The sequence below is a fragment of the Delphinapterus leucas genome, chromosome 4 (genome assembly GCF_059928025.1).
Source record: "Delphinapterus leucas isolate spDelLeu-1000000601 "Yukka" chromosome 4, BTC_Dleu_Yukka2, whole genome shotgun sequence".
NCBI lineage: Eukaryota > Metazoa > Chordata > Mammalia > Artiodactyla > Monodontidae > Delphinapterus > Delphinapterus leucas.
Window position 1 is genome coordinate 6,146,417 of NC_143132.1, and position 18,934 is coordinate 6,165,350.

General features: G+C 44.3%; 1 protein-coding gene across 1 annotated transcript; it reads left to right on the forward strand.

The window, feature by feature from the left end:
• The first annotated feature begins 11,088 nt into the window (after positions 1–11,088).
• Positions 11,089–17,560, forward strand: HMGN1 (high mobility group nucleosome binding domain 1). The gene is made up of 6 exons (XM_022552942.3): positions 11,089–11,255; positions 11,580–11,612; positions 11,704–11,733; positions 11,816–11,866; positions 14,928–15,056; positions 16,683–17,560. The coding sequence occupies exons 1-6, from the start codon at positions 11,241–11,243 to the stop codon at positions 16,728–16,730; spliced, it is 306 nt and encodes a 101-aa protein (XP_022408650.3). The 5' UTR covers positions 11,089–11,240; the 3' UTR covers positions 16,731–17,560.
• The last annotated feature ends 1,374 nt before the right edge of the window (positions 17,561–18,934 follow it).

Genomic DNA, 18,934 nt, shown 5'->3' on the forward strand with positions numbered 1-18,934 from the left:
GGTGGGCGGGGGCTACCCTTCGGTGCGGTGCAGGGGCTTCTCATTGCGATGGCCTCTCTTGTTGTGGAGCACAGGCTCTAGGCACATGGGCTCAGTAGTTGTGGCACACGGGCTTAGTTACTCCACAGCATGTAGGATCTTCACAGACCAGGGCTTGAACCCGCGTCCCTTGCCTTGTCAGGCGGATTCTTAACCACTGTGCCACCAGGGAAGCCCTGCAGGGTATAATATGTTGAGGAACCAAATGTCCTCAGTCCTTGTTCTCCTGGGGCTTAACTAAACAAATAAGTGTAAGTATTGTCAATAATTGCCAGCAGGGCTTCCCTGGTGGCGCAGTGGTTGAGAGTCCGCCTGCCGATGCAGGGGACGCGGGTTCGTGCCCCGGTCCGGGAAGATCCCACAGGACGCGGAGCGGCTGGGCCCGTGAGCCATGGCCGCTGAGCCTGCGTGTCCGGAGCCTGTGCTCCGCAACGGGAGAGGCCGCAACAGTGAGAGGCCCACGTACCGCAAAATAAAAATAAAATAAAATAATTGCAGCATACAAGTTTTTAGAAGGTACACACAGATTCATCTAAGCAACTGCCGCTCTCCTAGTTCCCAGGCTGGATGACAGGTTTATGGGTGCTCATTAGATTGTTAGTAAATAACATAAAATAAAAGAGGGTGGGAATTCCCTGGCAGTCCAGTGGTTAGGACTCTGTCCTTTCCCTGCCCAGGGCGCAGGTTCGATCCCTGGTTGGGGAAATAGGATCCCCCAAGCCGCGCATGGCACGGCCAAAAAAATAAAAAATAAAAATAAATAAATAAAAGACCTCTAAACGGGTCTCCCTGCTTCTGCCCTTGAGCCTCTAAGACCCAGAGCAGTCAGAGTGGTCCTTTAAAAGAAATAAAATAAAATATAATAGGGTTATGGATGAAATAATAATGTTATGTGCACCATTTAAAATTTTTTTTTCAAAAATGTTGTACGAGGACGGGGATTCCCCAGTGGCGCGGTGGATAAGACTCTGCGCTCCCAACGAAGGGGTCCCTGGTTCGATCCCTGGTCAGGGAACTAGATCCCACACACATGCCGAAACTAAGAGTTCGCATGCCACAAACTAAGGAGCCCACGTGCTGCAACTAAGGAGCCCACCAGCCACAGCTAAGGAGCCCGCCTGCCGCAACCAAGACCCTGTGCAACCAAATAAATAAATAAATATATATATATATATTTTATGTAGTATGAGGAGGGAAGGATAAATTAGGAGTTTGGGATTAATGTTTACACACTACTATATATAAAATAGGTAACTAACAGGACCTACTGTAGAGCACAGGGAACCGTATGCAATATTTTGTAACAAGCTATAAGAGAAAAGAAGATATATATATATAAATAACTGAGTCACCTTGCTGTACACCTGAAACTAACAGAACCTTGTAAATCAACTATACTTCAACTTTAAAAATGTAGTACAGGATGCTATTAAATACAAAGGGGCCTGATCTAGTGTGTGGCTTGAGCATGTAAGAACTAACGAAGGACTTCATATACTTCATTCTTTTCATCTCACACCCCTGGAAAAATACACTAGATTGATTAATGGGTCTCTGTTAGAAATTTCCAAAAGAAAAAGAGAAAAATACAGCTTTCTGATGCCCTCCCACCAACCGTGAACTTACTAGCACTACACCGGAAGAGGCAATTCTCTTTTCCCTTAGGTTGGCTCAGAGATGAGAGTGGTGGAAGGTTCCACATCAAGTTTCACCATGTCTTGTATACAAGACAAGCACACAAGTAGATTCAGTGAATCTACAAGTCTGAGATCACTCATCCCACTTAGGGCTGTTAATGGCAAGAATAACTTTGCTGGTCCAGCTAACAGGACAGGTAACTTTTGGTAATAGGAAAGCTCTTTTTAGATCGAACCTAAATTTATGGTATTTCATACACAACGTGGTAGGCTGAGCTGATCACATAGCTTAGTATCACTGAAAGGAGCAAAGAGCATTGTATGACGTGCAAATATGATCAATACAAGCGACAGGAAAATTATGCCAAATGATGTGAAGTAAAGACCATAAGTCAGAGAATTAAACTGGATTACACTTGGGCTCAAAAAGCAGGAAAAGATATCTAAGACTCATCTATTTTTGCTAATTATTCTCTGAATGGAAAGGAAAATGAGAGGTCATTCAGATGGGAATCACATTCTATATCATTTAACTGTAATGAAATGTCACATTCTGATCCCTTTCTTCCCATTTTTTCCTTAATGAAAATTACACCAAAGGGAGTTCTTCATCAATTACAATGTGTCAGTTACAAACTAAGAAAGGATTCAGAAAGAAATCTTTTTTATTATTATCTGAAAAATGTAAAAGTAGAATTAAGAAAACATTTCTTTTCTGCTTTTAATTGTTATTCTAGCCAACACTCCAAACCACAGATGTGGGGCAACATCTCACCAAATTTGAGACAGCTTCCTCCTGTAGGTTTACGAATGGGGCAACGCTCAAACCATGTCAGCTGAACACGTCTACACCATTGCATCTGCTTTTATTTTATTTAATTAATTAATTTTTTTTTTTGCCTCTGTTTTTAGAGTTCATACAAGCCAGGGAAACCTTGAACACTTTCATGTGATTTCAAGAGTTGGGTAGAACAAGTGCCCCTTAATGATGGAGTAGACTCTTTCTGCTCAAGCCTCAAATATTACAAAGTGGCTGCCCATTTGAAGGGGTGATTCTTTTTTGAAGCCACAGAAGCTGAGCAATCTGGAAGAGATGCAGGGAGTGTTCCTGCTATAGACGGAATATTTGTGTTCCTCCAAAATTCAAAAGTTGAAACATAATCCTTCATGTGATGGTGTTAGGAGGTGGGGCCTTTGGGGTGATTAGGTCATGGGTGTGGAGCCTTCATGAATAGGATTACTGCCCTTATAAAAGAGACCCCAGAGAGCTGCTTTCCCCCTCCTGCCACTTGAGGACACAGCTCAAGACAGCCATCTATGAACCAGGAAGTGGGTTCTCACCAGACAATGAATCTGCCAGCACCTTGATCTTGAGTTTTCTAGCCTCCAGAATGGTGAGAAATATATTTCTACCGTTTATAAGCCATCCAGTCTATGGCACTTCTGTTATAGCAGCCCGAACAGATTAAGACATTTCCTTTTCATATTTGGAAAGCCAAACTCAACTAGGGAGCAGGAAAGAATAATGTGACAATTTTCCAGTTTCCAATTTTTTTCTTAGTGTTATTTCTAAAATAACAATCGATACTGTGGACTGCTGGAAGGGAAAGCTTGTAACAATAATTCCAATGATCTTATCTAATAACAAGTATTTATATAGTCATGTACCCATAAAGTTTGCAAGCAGGCTAGAAATATATACTGCATGGTAAGTTCTATGTCTATTGGTCATCTTTGGGCTCTTTGTTTGTGTTGGGGCATTTCTGCCAACTCATTGAGCATAGTGGTCCTTGAGAGCTCCTGTATCAGGGCCTGTATCTTTGCTTTCATCTGCGTCCTTTGCATCTCATCTTTCTGCAGCAACTTGGATATCCAGCAGAGTAGTGAACAATAGGCATTCAAGTGCTCTGACCATCATCTCCCTTCGCACCTTTTGCTCACAGGCTCACACCTGCCCTAGTTTATCTTCCATCTTCACCACATGGACAAACTGGCCCAGAGACTGGGCTTCTTGGGATACAGTACAATTCAGCACAGCGCAGTAGGGTCTGGAACTCTTCCCACTTCTCCCTTTCTACTCTCTTTAACTTAAGTCTGGTTCCCTCCCTACCACTCACTGAAACTGCTCCATCAGGACAGTGGGTGACATCCTTAGTTGTCAGTGTAGTAGACACTTTCCAGTCCCTATTTGACTATCCACATACCTGTGGTCTCAGCCCTCACAGCACATCACTTCTTTCAGCTGTGTCCTTCCCCAGAGCTCCAGACCTGTAGATCCAACTGCCTGCTGAACACTGGACGTTCCCTAAGCACCTCAAACTCAATGTGTCAACACCAAACCCACCTGCTTCCCCTCAAGCCCCCTGTGTCCCCAACCTGGTGAGTGGCTCCCCATCGACACAGCCTACTGGACACAGATGATGATCAGCCCATTCCCTTCCTTGTCCTTCCTCACGGGGCCCTTATTTTGTTCAGGCATCCACGCCCTCTACTCCTGGCCCTACCCCCGACTCGAGGGGTGGACTTGATTTGCTCTAAGAGTATCCCATCCCCCCTTGCATGTGACCCAGTTCTGACCAGTAAGTAAAGGCAATCGAGTGAGGGCTTCTGGGAAAAGAGACATGCTTTGCCTGGATGCTATAAATCTGGATGTGACATCTGGAATTGCACTTCCGGACTGAGGATGAAGCCAACTCAGAAGAAGGAGTCTATAGCAGCCAGGAGCACAGCAAAAGGCAGAAAAGAACCTGAGACTGTGATAATGCAGTAAGCCGCTGAATCCCCCAGTCTGGAACACTCTGTCATGGGAGATAATCCACCTTCTTATTGTTTATGCTGATTTGGGTTTCTGTTACTCCTAGCCAAAACTCTCTCTCCTCTCCCTCCCACCCAATCCACTGAAGAATCCTGCCAGTTACCTCCACCAAAACACATCCCAAATCCCTCCCTCCACTGATCTCCATCCCCACAGCCAACATCCTATTCACTCATTGCCTAGACAACATTAAAATGTCTCCTCTGGTCTCCCATGCCTCCTCCCAGCAACAAGACTTCACATCCCAACCTCTCAGCCTGACCTCTACTTGGAGTCCAGATCAGTGACATAAGTCCCCTTCATAGCTCCGCCACTGCCCTCACATCCTGGCCACTGCTTTCTTCTCTAACTACAATACGTAGTTAATTAATCTCTCCTTCCAACACGCCAAGGTCAATCCTACCTCAGGACCTTTGTAGGAGCTGTCTCCTCTGTCCAAAGGCTTCTCCCTCAGATCCCCCAGAGGCCAGGTCATCTTACCCTTCACTTCTCTCCCCAGAGACCCCTCCTGACTATCCCATCTACTAGCCCCATTCAGCGTGCCTCCAGCACATTCTATATTGTGACAGTTTTCTTCCTTCAAGGCACTGTCACCCTGTGAAGGAATCTCATTACCTTTTTAATTTGTACTCCCACTAGAATGGAAGCCCCATGAGGACAGGCAACTTGACTCTTGTGTTCACCACTATATCCCTAGGTCTAGGACAGCACCTGGCGTGGGGTAGGCAAACTGTTTAACTTTGTCTATCACCACCAATTCTGCCCTACATTATGCTTGTAATTCTTTTTTCTGAAATCCCTAGGAAAAAAAAAAAAAAAGAGAGACTTCCCTGGTGGTCCAGTGGTTAGGACTCCACGCTTCCACTGCAGCGGGCACAGCTTCATTCCTGGTTAGGGAACTAAGATCCTGTAGGCTGCACGGTGCAGCCAAAATAAATAAATGAATAAAATAAACTAAAATTCCTGCAATCACCTCCTCATCGACCAGGCTGAATCAACGCGTGATTTTCCAAGGCGGGACACGTGGACCCCGGGGTGGAGTGGTGGTAAGCATACTTCTGTGAATGTATACAAAGGTCCTGAAGGTTCTTGGGGATTTCTTTTTTTTTTTTTTGCGGTACGCGGGCCTCTCACTGTTGTGGCCTCTCCCGTTGCGGAGCACAGGCTCCGGACGCGCAGGCTCAGAGGCCATGGCTCACGGGCCCAGCCGCTCCGCGGCATGTGGGATCTTCCCGGACCGGGGCACGAACCCGCGTCCCCTGCATCGGCAGGCAGACTCTCAACCACTGCGCCACCAGGGAAGCCCTCTTGGGGATTTTTTTTTAAATTTTGTGTGTTCAGGTGATCATCGACATTCAGGATCACCCAGCAGCATAGACTGCTACTTTTGACCAAGCATTGCCTATTTTTGTGCCTGTGTTGGGTGCGTATTTAGGTTTGGCCCCAAGTGGGGCCAGCTTTCCACAGTTTTACAGGTAATTGTAAAAGCATCTATAAAATTATAGATGATTTTAATTCATAAATGGTGTTATCTATATCACACGAAACCTAAGTCATACCACAAAGGGCTGAATGAATGATCGCTTGTCAATTGTACACATAAGGTGCCAGAACAAACACCACAGAGATCATATGGGACAAACACCATAGGCGTGCAGCAGTTTGCTTTTAGCAAAACTCATTCTTCATGTTAATGCTGTTGGTTTAAAGTTTATTGGTTTTGTAGAGATTTGGGGGTTCAAAAGTTAGTTTTAGATTTATAGTTGTTTAAAACCTCTAAGCATTAAACATTCCAACCTTATCTTAAGTTTTCAAAGACGTAAGTGAACTCTATAATAGAAATAATTTAAGTCAGGACTTGCAAGAACATTTTGTTGTTTTATACAATGTGCCACGTGATGTGTACGTACATGGTTATTCACTGCAGCGTCCTTTGTGGGAACGAAAGACTGGGCACATTCGAAAAGTCCAGTCAATAGAGAATTGGTTTTAAAATGTTTGGCACATCTATACAGTGGACTACAATGCAGCAATAAAAAGGAGAAGGAATCTTATAAGTACTCATAGGAAACAAACTCCATTAAGTGAAAAGTGCAAGTTGTCAAACAGTGTGAAAAATGAGAAAAAGGAAGAAAAAATATATATACACACACATATTTGCTTGTATGTGCATAAAATACGTCTGGAAGGATCCACAAGAAGCAGCAACATTGGCTCCTCCTTGAGAGAACCAGACATCTGGGGGGACAGAAGTGGAATGGAGACTTCTCAGCAATCGGTTTTTTTTTGGTACGCGGGCCTCTCACTGCTGCGGCCCCTCTCATTGCGGAGCACCGGCTCATGGGCCCAGCCACTCTGCGGCATGTGGGATCTTTCCGGACCAGGGCACGAACCCGTGTCCCCTGCATCGGCAGGCGGACTCTCAACCACTGCGCCACCAGGGAAGCCCTCAGCAATCATTTTGCACTTGGAATTTTGAGCCACATAAATATTTCTTCCAAAAATAAACAGAAATATAAAAGGTGGCATCTATAATTATGCACGCTCACACACAGGCATCTCAAACTGCCTTTGGAGGCGCGGCAGAAGACACAGGTGAGAAAAATCAGCAGCACTGGGACCATGGCACTCTGGAGAAAGGAAGCCTCCTTGCAAGTTATAAGGTCAAGTGCAGCCTGTGGAACGCACACACAAGGGAGGCCAGGAGAAGCTGAAGAGCTCAATTTGTATGTGAAATCATCTGATTTTGATATGTTGCCGAAAAAGTCTTTAAAACTTTACTGCTGATATCTAGCCAGAAATGTATACATTAAGTGCACAGCTCGATGAATATTCACAAGGCGCACACAACAGTACAAGTAACATCCAGATCAAGAAATGGAAGATGGGGCTTCCCTGGTGGCGCAGTGGTTGAGAGTCCGCCTGCCGATGCAGGGGACACAGGTTCATGCCCCGGTCCGGGAAGATCCCACATGCCGCGGAGCGGCTGGGCCCGTGAGCCATGGCCGCTGAGCCTGCGCGCCCGGAGCCTGTGCTCCGCAACGGGAGAGACCCGCGTACCGCAAAAAAAAAAAAAGAAATGGAAGATGGCCAGCTCCCTAAAGCCCTCCGCTGCTCTGTTCCAGTCACTACCCCCCCACCTACCCCCACTACTATCCTGACTTCAGACAGACTAGATTCGTTGTGCCTGCCTTAGTACAGTGTACGAACAGGATCACAAGTACTGTGGTCTGGCATCTTTCTCTCAACATTGTGCCTGTGAGATTCATCCGCCTCTTGTGTGCAGTTGCAGACAGCTATTTCTTACTGTTCATACTTTTCCATTTATTCATCCATTCTCCTGTTGGTGGGCATTCAAGTTGCTGCCAGTTTGGGCCTATAAAAGAGCTCAGATATGAATATTCTATTTCATGTCTTCTTGTGAACAGGCCTAAGCATTTTTGTTGGGTATGTTTCTAGGAGTGGCATTACTGAGTCATGGAGTATCTGTTTAGCTTTGAAAAGATACTAACAGTTTCCCTACTGTGTTCTCGGTTGCTCCACGTGCTTGTTTTGGCAACTTTAAAAAAATCCCGACCAAAGCAAACATCTGTAGGCCGCAAGTCTCTCACCTCTGGCCTAGTGCATCTTCAGTTCTCATGGGAGAAAGATCTTCATGAGGTTGAGATCTCAGCACATCATCTCTTGATTAAGACCGTACGGGATTCCCTGGCGGTCCAGCGGTGAGGACTCCGAACTCTCACTGCTGAGGGCCCGGGTTCAGTCCCTGGTCAGGGAACTAAGATCCCGCAAACCGCACAGCAGAAAACAAAACAAAACAAACAAAACAAAAAAACCCAAACCTTGCAATGTCTCCCACTCCTTGGATAATGGCCAAACCCCTTAGCCTGGCATCAAATGCTTTCTGCAGGCTGCCCTTCTTTTTTCTGCCTCTTTTCTTTAATCTTCACTTTCCACCGTCGATGGGCCCATCCGTGCCATTCTGAGGGCTCTGGACGGCCGTCACGTTCTGTTAAGTCTGCACGCCTTGAGATGTGCTGTCCCTCTTCCTCTGGCTTCCCCTTTCCCTTAGTAGGCCAGGCCAATTTATGTACTTTATTCTCTCCACTAAACTACCACCCCAAGTCCTTGGGAACAGTGTCCTGCCTTCAGTCTCTCTACCCCAGGGCCTATCACAATGACTGGCACAGGGAAGGTGCTCACTACATGTTTGTGCCACAAACTTGGAATCTTTGATGCTATCATTTTTTAATGCAAATAGGAGAGGGGAAAAATAAAGAAAAGTAACCTATAAGGGAAAAGCATCTGAAAAAGAATATATGTATATGTATAAATGAATCACTGTGCTGTACACCTGAAACTAACACAACACTGTAAATCAACTATACTTCAATTTAAAAAAATTACTAATTCAACAAACATGTAATAGTTTCTGGGAACGAAGTGGTGTCAAGATTAACAGGGCTCCTACCCTCATGGAACTCATACTCCTGTGAGGGAGACAGGCAACAAATAACTAAACACATAAAGCAATTACAGAATGTGATCAGAGCCATAAAGGAAATATGCAAGGTGATGTGAAAGGAAGAAACAGAAAAAGGGGAGATTAGAGAGGGACAGGATTGCCAGAATGGATCTCAAGAAGAAGAAAAGAAAAAACTTAGTGTTCTCAGCAAAAAGAAAAAAGAGAGAGAGAGAAAAGGATAAATTTCCATCTTACCCTACTCCCCCCAACTGTTCTTCCCAAAGGCAACCACTGGCACCACGTCCTTGTGCATCTTCCTGAAATATACAATGAACGTATAACTTTATACTCCATATAGCTATTTAGTCTCAATAGATGCTGTGCAGACAACTGGAGATGGGGAGCTGCAATCCTAAACTGAAAGGCCAAGAAAGGCCTCAATGAGATGGTGACATCTGTGCAAAGATCCAAAGGGGATGAGGAATAGAGCAGCACTGGTCTGACGCAGTGCATGAAGCATTCCAGGCAGAGGGAGCAGCAGGCGACAAGTCCTGAAGCAGGACTGCCCCGCCTACTTGAGGCTGGGAAGGTGAACCGAGGGAAGCAGCGGTGAAAACCGTTTGAAGTGGGCCAGATGGCAGAGGAGTATATGTCACTTTAAGGACTTGAGATTTTATTTTCTTTTTTTTTTGGCGGCGCAGCGCAGCATGCGGGATCGTAGACCCCTCACCAGAAACCCGCGACCCCTGCAGTGGAAGCGCAGAGTCTTAACCACTGGACCACTAGGGAAGTCCAATAATTTCTTGAATGAGAAGGGAAGGCACTAGAGTTACTGATCAGGAGTCAGAGTCTGACTAGTGGTTTTCAAAATTCAATTCTTCCGTGAAGAGCGGCCTCATTCTTTTTCGAATGACTAGAATACGTAGCTCATTAATCTACTACGTGAAGGTGAAGGTGTCATCGTTTCTCCGGGCCTCTCAAATGGACATTTAGTCTGTTTCCAATTTTTCGGACTCAAAGTACTCCATGAATTTTCTCTTCTTCTTCTCCATGAATTCCAGCTGACAATTTTCCGATTAAAACCTTTTTCTGCATTAACCCAACTGAATCAGTCCTTCTAAACATAATTTTCTTATTCATTAAAGAAACTGGGTAACATGTGACCTCACAGGTTCCGGGGTTCCCAGCTCAGACCCCCCCCAGCCTGAAGCTCTTTCCACCTCAGAAAGGTGCTTAGGTGAGCCACGTGGTTAAAAAACAGGCAGGAGCCGGATGGGCGTGCTTCCTGTTTCACTTCTGCACAGGAGTAGATCAGCCGGCGAGGGGGTCTGAGAGTGGGTCCGCGTACTAGGGCCGGTGGGGGCCGGGACTCAGACGCCCACTATGCTCCTGAGACAAACCGCCTGCACCCCTGGCCCCCCAAAGGAGGGATGACTTAAAAGAAGCTACAGAAAGGCCGGACCGCGAGCAACCTTGTATGGTAGCCGGGCCGCAATTCCATGGCCTTCGCAAAGACCCGCGCCTGCGCACTGGAGACCCGCGCGTGCCCGCGCCGACTTTCCTTCCCACGGCCTCCCTTCCCGCTCCTGCGCACTAGGACCCATTTCCCGCAGGCCAGCAAGACGGGAGACCTATTAGATAGCCTTTCTCACTGACTGAGTTGGGAGAAATTGGTTCGTACTTGAACCTGTTGTCTCTCCCTTCCCAGTCTGTGAGATCCAATTGACCCTAGAGGGAAGAGACCCTATCCTGGGGCTTTCCGGGAGCTGACGGGCGCTCAGGTATCCAGCAGGGTGGTGACCGGCGGCCACGTGGCGGGCCTCCGCCAATCGGCGCGCAGACCGCACTTTGCAGCTCAGCTTCAAACAAACTACCGTGAGGCGAGAGCTGCCTGTGGGGCCCCGCCCCCTCGCCTGGGTCTGGGGCCCTGCGAGACGGCGGGCGGGTAGGGGCGCCGAGAGCGGGGGCGGGGCGCAGTGGTCGAGTGACGGCCCGCCTCACCTATTCGGGGCCCGGGCCGCGGCGCGGTGGGCCCCGTAGCCAATGGGCGGGGGCGGGGGGCGGCCCGGCCGACGGGGAGGGGGAGCCCGCGGCTGGGGGACGCGGGGGGAGGAGGGGGCGGGCTCCCAATCCGGTTCCATCCGGTTCTCCCACCGCCCCCGCCGCGGGTCCCAGCAGCTCGGGCGGCGGGAGGAGCGGCAGCGGCCAGGCAGCCCAGGTTCGCGAAGGCTCTCGGCGCGCCGCGGCCCGCAGGCACCCGGCACGCGCCCGCCCTGCCGCGACGATGCCCAAGAGGAAGGTGAGCGGCGGCCGCGGCCCTCACACGCCCCCCTCCGCCGCCCGGCCGGCTCCGGCGCCCCGCGAGGCCCAGGCCCGCCGCGCTCTCGGCACCGTTGGGCCCGGGAGGCGTCCGGACCTGCGGCGGGAGGGCGCAAGGCGGCCCCAGGCGCGCCGTTCTGGAACGTTCGGCGGCCCGAGGAGCAGGGTGGGAGATTCGAACGCGGCGGCGGGAAGCCGCTGACGTCACGCGGCCGAGCATTGTTCTCGCGGGCGGGCGGGCGCTGGGCTCGCGGGCACTTTTGTTTGCGGGCTGCGTCCACTCGCCGTCTGCTTTCTCCCGCAGGTCAGCTCCGCCGAGGGGGCGGCGAAGGAGGAGGTAAGAACCCGCTCCTCTTCTCTCCCGGGGGTGGTTTCGGTTTGCACCGCACCCCGCATTCCTTGCTCATTTTCCTTTTTTTCTCCCAAAGCCCAAGAGGAGATCGGCGAGGTTGTCAGCTGTAAGTAAAGCGAGCCCCCTGACCTCTCTTTTCCGTGGGATCCTACCCAGGGAAGAAACTCAGTGCTATCTTTGCCTTTCAGAAACCGGTTCCTGCAAAAGTGGAAACGAAGCCAAAAAAGGCGGCAGGAAAGGTAGGTTTCACACTCACCTTAAGAGATCGTGGTGTCTTCGAAATGCTGCAGTGCTACCTAAAGCGCATTGCCAGCAGCTGAGATCTTGACTTTGAGCATCTCAAAATCAACTACAGTTTGATGTCATAGTCTCCTAAAAAGTCATAGTGTTACCTTATTTATCACTTTAATTCTATGTTATAGTAACTTCAGTAAACAATGCTTTTTCTGGTTTGGGTAAAATACAGTAGATGTAGTCATCATCCCGGTTTACGGGAACATAATGTATCACCTTAATGCTGCTGCAGAATTTGGGAAACTTAAGACGGCTAAAAATATTGAATAACTTTCGCTTACCAGGGAAATCCATTCTTTGTGTTGTGTATGTTTTGGCTAGGGGTCCTCTGTTGGTTGCATGCTTGTACTTCCTCTTTTGACAATATCAGCGAGGCTAGGACTGAGGCCAGGAGATAGGGAATGTGTAAGTTTTTGCATATAAGGTGCTTGAGGCAAGGTAGGGGGACATATCTTATGTCCAGGGGTAGATCAAGAGCTGTGTTCTCTGAAAACATGATTAACAGTCTTCTAAAAGTATTTTATATACCATTATATGTATAGGAGTTCACTACGTTATTTTATCGTAAATAGTATGATGGTTGCTGCTCTAGAATAGATTCATGATTGCTTTATTCACATTGCCGGTCTTTTGGGTAGTTGTTGGATATATATATGTAGGTTTGAAAATTTTTAAGTTGGAAAAGCTAAATGTGTGCATGTTATTTGTAACTTTGTGTTTGGATTTAGCATTGATACCACCCTCTGTAAAGCTCTTCCTTGTTCTTCAGGGGAAATTCATGGTGTGATTAATTTCTGTTTACTCAAAACTTAAGTGAGAGTTTGCTATTAGAAGTCTCTCCCCAAAATCCTTATCGTCATTACCCCTTTCCTAAAAGTGTAGGTGAAAGGTAAACACTGCATAATCAAAGATTCCTTTCATTTCTTTCTTTAAACATTGTACAGAGCTGAGTGTAAAAATCTTAACGTTTTTTCAATAGAAAGTTCTGTTTTGTGATCCTTTTTAAGAGGGTTCAAGGAAGGTGTAGGCGTAGTATGTCAACTTGAAATTTCTTACACCAGAAAAGAATGGGATAATTCTGTATGAGAAATAAGAGTAGGCGGGAAAAATAGTGGCTCTTGTTGCAAAAAGTCTGCTTGAACAGTGTACTATTTATTATTACACGTTTTATTATTTGCTTTTTTAAATAAACTGATTGGCTGGAATACTAGGCCTGTTTTCTCTTAAATTTTTCTTTTCTTTAATTTTTTAAAAAATTTATTTTTATTGGCAGTCTTGGGTCTTCGTTGCTGCGTGCAGGCTTTCTCTAGTTGTGAGTGGGGACTACTCTTCGTTGCAGTGTGCGGGCTTCTCATTGCAATGGCTTCTCTTGTTGCAGAGCACGGGCTCTAGGACCACGGGCTTCAGTAGTTGCAGCACGCGGGCTCAGTAGTTGCGGCTCGCGGGCTCTAGGGCACAGGCTCAGTAGTTGTGGCATGTGGGCTTAGTTGCTCCACGGCATGTGGGATCTTCCCGGACCAGGACTCGAACCCGTGTCCCCTGCATTGGCAGGCAGATTCTTAACCACTGTGCCACCAGGGAAGCCCAAATTGTTCTTTCTTTATTTACCTGCGTCTGTATTTTGATTTGCCCTAAAATTTTTTTTTAATGAAAACAGTTCAAATTTTACCTCCAGTTGGGTTTGGGACATCAGTTATAATCAACAGGTAAGTTTTCACGTCAGTGTTTCTTGAGAAACAAACCTGTCAGTTCAGTTTTCCCAAAAGAAAAATGATGGGGAGAGGGGAGGAGCCTTTTTCTCCTTTTAGTTTCAATAATATATCTTTGTCTTCATAACCGAATCGTTTTAAAGCCTTAAACAGGAGGTAAAGCTTTTGATGTATTGATTACCATACTACAGACGTGTTGATTTATTTTGTTTTGTGTCACTTTCCAGCTGTTGATAGTTAAAATGGTATTATTTCAGTCCAGGCTATTGCATAGTTCTGTTTTCACGTTTCAGGTTTTACATTTTTGTTACTGTGATAATGGTTATTAAATTAATGAGAAATCTAAAGAAATCAGATTATAAAAGAATCATTTTTAAATACAGAAACGATTGTCACGCTTCATAGTGGCAATGTATGTAGCGGTGTTGTCCCAAATATGTTTGTTTAGGTAATTTATTATTCTAAAGATACTGAATTACTAGTAGTTGTCATGCATTCATGTATGGAATGCCATTATAGAAGTATCAGTCACTATTGGTCTTATCTAAGTCGGCTGTTAACTACATTCTCTACTTACAGGAAATACTTAAGTGTCTTCTTCCCAGTTGATGGTGTCCAGAAATACTGTTTTATATTACTTTAAAGTGGCTTAACCTTTGAATCTCTTATCATCATACTAACACCTGTGCTTTTCAGGTTCTTCAAACACCTAAATGAAAACGATAAACTCAAAATTGATCCTTTTAGCTACTTCTTATATGATATCAAGGGACTAACTGTAGCAGAACTGTAGTAGGATAGTCAGTCTGACCTTAACAACATGGTGCTTTTCTCAGGTGAAAGGTCTTAACTGTGAGGGTAACCATCTTGTCAAGACAGTGGTTATTTGACAATTTGATTATTTTTCCTGCTTAAAGAGTTTGGGGGTAGGTAGGGTTATATTGGGGAAGCGATTCCTCCAGCAGTTCTTCACTTCATTTGTTCTCTCATGTGGAACTTTAGAGAATAGCGGGTAATTGAGAAAGTGGAGAAGGGTTGTAGCTGAGGCTTTAGGTTTAATTAGGTTTAATTGTTGTAAGTCTGATGACACTTGGTGTGCAGGTGCTGTTAAGGGTCTCCTCAGTGTGCTGTGTGGTCCTGATTACTGGGGGTGGACCTTAAGGTGTGTCCTGTAACTCAGAGGTGACACACGACCACATTAACATTGCAACTGCGGTGGATGCAATCTCTCTAGCAAGTCAGAAAATGTTAGTAAGCGCAGGGTTGATACTTAAAATATATTCTTGTTCTGTCACAGGATAAATCTTCCGACAAAAAAGTGCAAACAAAAGGGAAAAGGGGAGCAAAGGGAAAGCAGGCTGAAGTGGCTAACCAAGAGACTAAAGAAGACTTACCTGCAGAAAATGGAGAAACTAAAAATGAGGAGGTCAGAAGTGTTTGTGTGTTGTTCATTTTGACTCTGAAGAGTAGATAATAAACTATATTTTTATGTAGCAGATAAGGCAGTCTTTATCCTTTAGGATATTGAACAGAGTTTTGTACAGTAACTCCCAAGTGAATGGACAGATTATTTTTATGCATTAGATCCTATTTGAAAATATATGTGTAAATGGGTTTTTTTAAGTGAGTGAACAAGAAATTGTAATGTATTCAGAATTTCAAACTCAGATTCATGATATTTATTGTGTATGGGGTTCATTAATTTAATTGCTTGTGTGAGTTTTTAAAAAGATTTAATTTACTAAATGGTATAACACATTTTTCTTTCTTTAACATGACCTAGGGGTTTTCTTTAAACAAATATTCTAGTCTTTTTTCTTCCCCAAATTGCCATCTGTAGAACTGTTAATAATCTTGTTTGGTTTTTATATTCTGGATATTGCTTTAAATTTTTTTAATTGATTCCCTTCGTTTGTCTTATTTTTCCCACTTTCTAATAAAGAAGGCTTATTTTTTTTAAAAGCCACTTGTCTAGGATTAAGTAGTAACTTAGATTAAGCAATTAAAAAGATTGATGTCCTTAATCTTTATCCTTTTAAGCTCTGAGAAAAAGAGGTTTTACCTTAAAAAAAAAAGTGTGTTGCAAGGTTGTGGTAAATAACTTTTTAAGCCAAGCCTTTTTTTTTTTTTAACATTGGTTAAGCAGAAAATATAAATAGAATATTAATTTTTAGACTTTTATATTTATAGATCAGATTTTAACGTAATAACTACTTACTCCCCCGATTTGCAGTCACAAATTCCTAAATCTAACCCCAAGTCAAATATTATGTGATAGTAAGATGAAATTAACTAATCCAGTTATAAGGGGAGAATGAGGCCTTCTGATCCCTTTTATCAACTACAGTTGATTCTCGTTATTCATGATGGTTGTGTTCTATAAGGTTGCTCTGTACACTGGACGGTTGCTCATAGTGGAAATTCTCAAAATGTTCTCATCACAACATTTCCATCAACAGATCAAACCATAACCTTATTTTATGTGTCTCTGTTTAATGTATGTTTTGGGTAAGTTAATATTGAACTCAGGGCCAACAGAAACAGCACTGTAACTCGTGCCTCAGTGAAGCTGCCTAACGTGTGTCTTCACATGGCACGTCACAACCTTCTTGCATAGCACATAGTACTGGACAGCACTCTACTTGTCTAGTAAACTTTGTTGACCAAAAGCACAAAAAAAATGTGAAATGTGTGGCACTAAACAGAGTGTGAAAAAGACACTTGTTTACAGTGTTACAGCTGAAACAAGGCAGAAGGGCCTCAGCTGGGAATGTCTGTGTCGGGTGACTCATATTTTTGCTGCTCTGTATCTGCACGTACATGACCATGGAACATGAAACATGAGTATTGATTTGGGGTTACAAATAAATTTTAGTGAGTCAGTAAATTTATAAATACAGAATCTACAAATAATGAGGATTGAATGTATTGTTAAGACTTAATAATAGTAATGAGTAAAACTTACACTGTATTAAATGCTAAATATCTCTAACATTATAACACTGACACAAAAGTCAAATGTTCTATCACTGTTTTTCCTTTGATTTTGCAGAGCCCAGCTTCTCATGAAGCAGGAGAGAAAGAAGCCAAGTCTGATTAATATCACACACCTGGTCCTATCAGTGGTCCCTGTTTCCCTTCTTGTACAATCCAGAGGAATATTTTTATCAACTATTTTGTAAATGCAAGTTTTTTAGTAGCTCTAGAAACATTTTTAAAAAGGAAGGAATCCCACCTCATCCCATTTTTTAAGTGTAAATGCTTTTTTTTAAGAGGTGAAATCATTTGCTGGTTGTTTATTTTTTGGTACAACCAGAAAATAGTGGGATATTGAATATGGGAGGCTTTGATTGTCTTGGGTGTCAGCTTAACATTCCACAGATGGAGGGTAGCTTTTATATCCTATAATACAAAGCATACTAAATGGCAGTTTGGAGTCAGTTGCGCATTTAATGTCTTAAACACTTTAAATTACTTCTCTTCCCACGTTGTTTTTGGTAGAATTGTTTCCTAAAGCAAACCACTCACCCCTTGATCTTGGCTCTCCTGGGCAGAGTTTTGTGCACTCTGTAACATCTTTGGTCGTGGTAGTCCAGTTCTTCTAGTAACTGTTAATGTGCTGTGAACGATTGACAATTTGAGTATGTAGTGTATGTGATATTAAATTGTGAATTAGTGGGACTTACGATGTAACAGCATATCAATATTTGAAGATATTGGTACTTGATATCCTGTGAAGGAAAATTTGCCCCCAAATTTTAAGCTGGAAAGTCACTGGAATAACTGTTCAGAAAAGAATCACAACTACATGATTTTTTAGGTTTTTGGTACGTATGTTGAGAATTGTGTACAAGTTGAAATGTCTGTGTACTGATCCTCAAAACAACCAATAAAATCTCAATTATGAAAGAATTTCTTGAAGCACATGAATTAAGTTGTGGTTTAAATTTCATTTTAAAGAATTTTCACATTTGTTTTTCCAAAGTCTTAATAAAATTTTGGAAGAGTGGAATACTTCATTTTTTCTATAATACTTCAACAGTGTACTTTGAAGATGCTTTTGTGACTAAATTGGTTTAATGGGAAATCAGTCCCCTGTTCTCTGAAGCAAAATAAATACGTAATTATTCACTCTTCCTATGAACTACGCTTATAAATACTGAATAAGCTAGCACGAGATCTTATAGGTTTGTATTTGTGTATTATTTTCGAGATTCGCTTTCATGCAAGTCCTTGTCCCTCTGTTTTGCCGTCTAAATAGTCTTTAGAGGTGGTACTGGACACTGCTGATTTGGCAAATGCAGAAGTGGAGCCAGAGATGGCATCTTGCCAAGGTCACCACTAAAGAGGGAGAGGCCTTGGAACGAAGTGTAGAACTCTACGTTTGATGTTATTTTGCCTGTGGACTTGATTAGTAGGAGGCAAGAATGCTTTAAAAATTAGTCCTTGGGGAGACTTCCCTGGCGGTCCAGTGGTTAAAACTCAGCTTCCAGTGCAGGGGCTGCAGGTTCAATCCCTAGTTGGGGAGGTAAGGTCCTACATGCTACGTTGCTGTGTGGCCTGGCCAAAGATTAACGACGAGTCCCGGCGGATCATAGAACTCTGCAAGGGCTGTGTGCCGCTGGAATGCCCAGTGTGAACAGAGCTCACAGCGGTGAGGTGTGGCATCGTAAAACGTGAAACTACAGAAAGAAATGCAGAGGACATTGATTTGGGTTGAAATGACACCCAAAAGAGGGCTTTGGCAACTCTTGGGGAGTGGGAAAATTCTTGGTGGAGGACCTGAAACAGTGATGCAAGTAGATTTGCCTGTAGTTTTTAAGTTTTGTTAGACTGTTTGGATATGCAAATTTAAATGGAGCTGAAACATTTTCTCTTGCTGTGTGTATGGATACTTCATGCAATTTTTTGGTACCAGAATTTCTAGCAGCTACTTGTTGCAGTTAAAGGGTTATCTAAAAAAATAAAGGGAATTCCCTGGTGGTCCAGTGATCTAAGACTCCACGTTCCCAATGCAGGGGGCCCAGGTTCGATCCCTGGTCAGGGAGCAAGATCCCATATGCCTTGACTGAGAACCCCCATGCTGCAACTAAGACCTGGTGCAGCCAAATAGATAAATATTTAAAAAATAAACCAATGGGGAAAAAAACTAGTGAATTTTAACCCTGTAACCCATCTGGCAGTGTTCATCTCGTATTACCCAACCGTCCACCCCTAGGAATGTGATAAATGTTTACAGATGCAAAGATTTTCTTATTCTGAACTCATTGCTAGTAATATGTTTAAAGAGATTTATTAATTTTC

What these genes read in the sequence shown, in the direction of transcription:
- HMGN1 (XM_022552942.3), top strand. An exon ending in GATCGGCGAGGTTGTCAGCT is followed by an intron (nt 11,734 to 11,815) that starts GTAAGTAAAGCG and finishes TTTGCCTTTCAG; the next exon opens with AAACCGGTTCCTGCAAAAGT. An exon ending in CAAAAAAGGCGGCAGGAAAG is followed by an intron (nt 11,867 to 14,927) that starts GTAGGTTTCACA and finishes GTTCTGTCACAG; the next exon opens with GATAAATCTTCCGACAAAAA.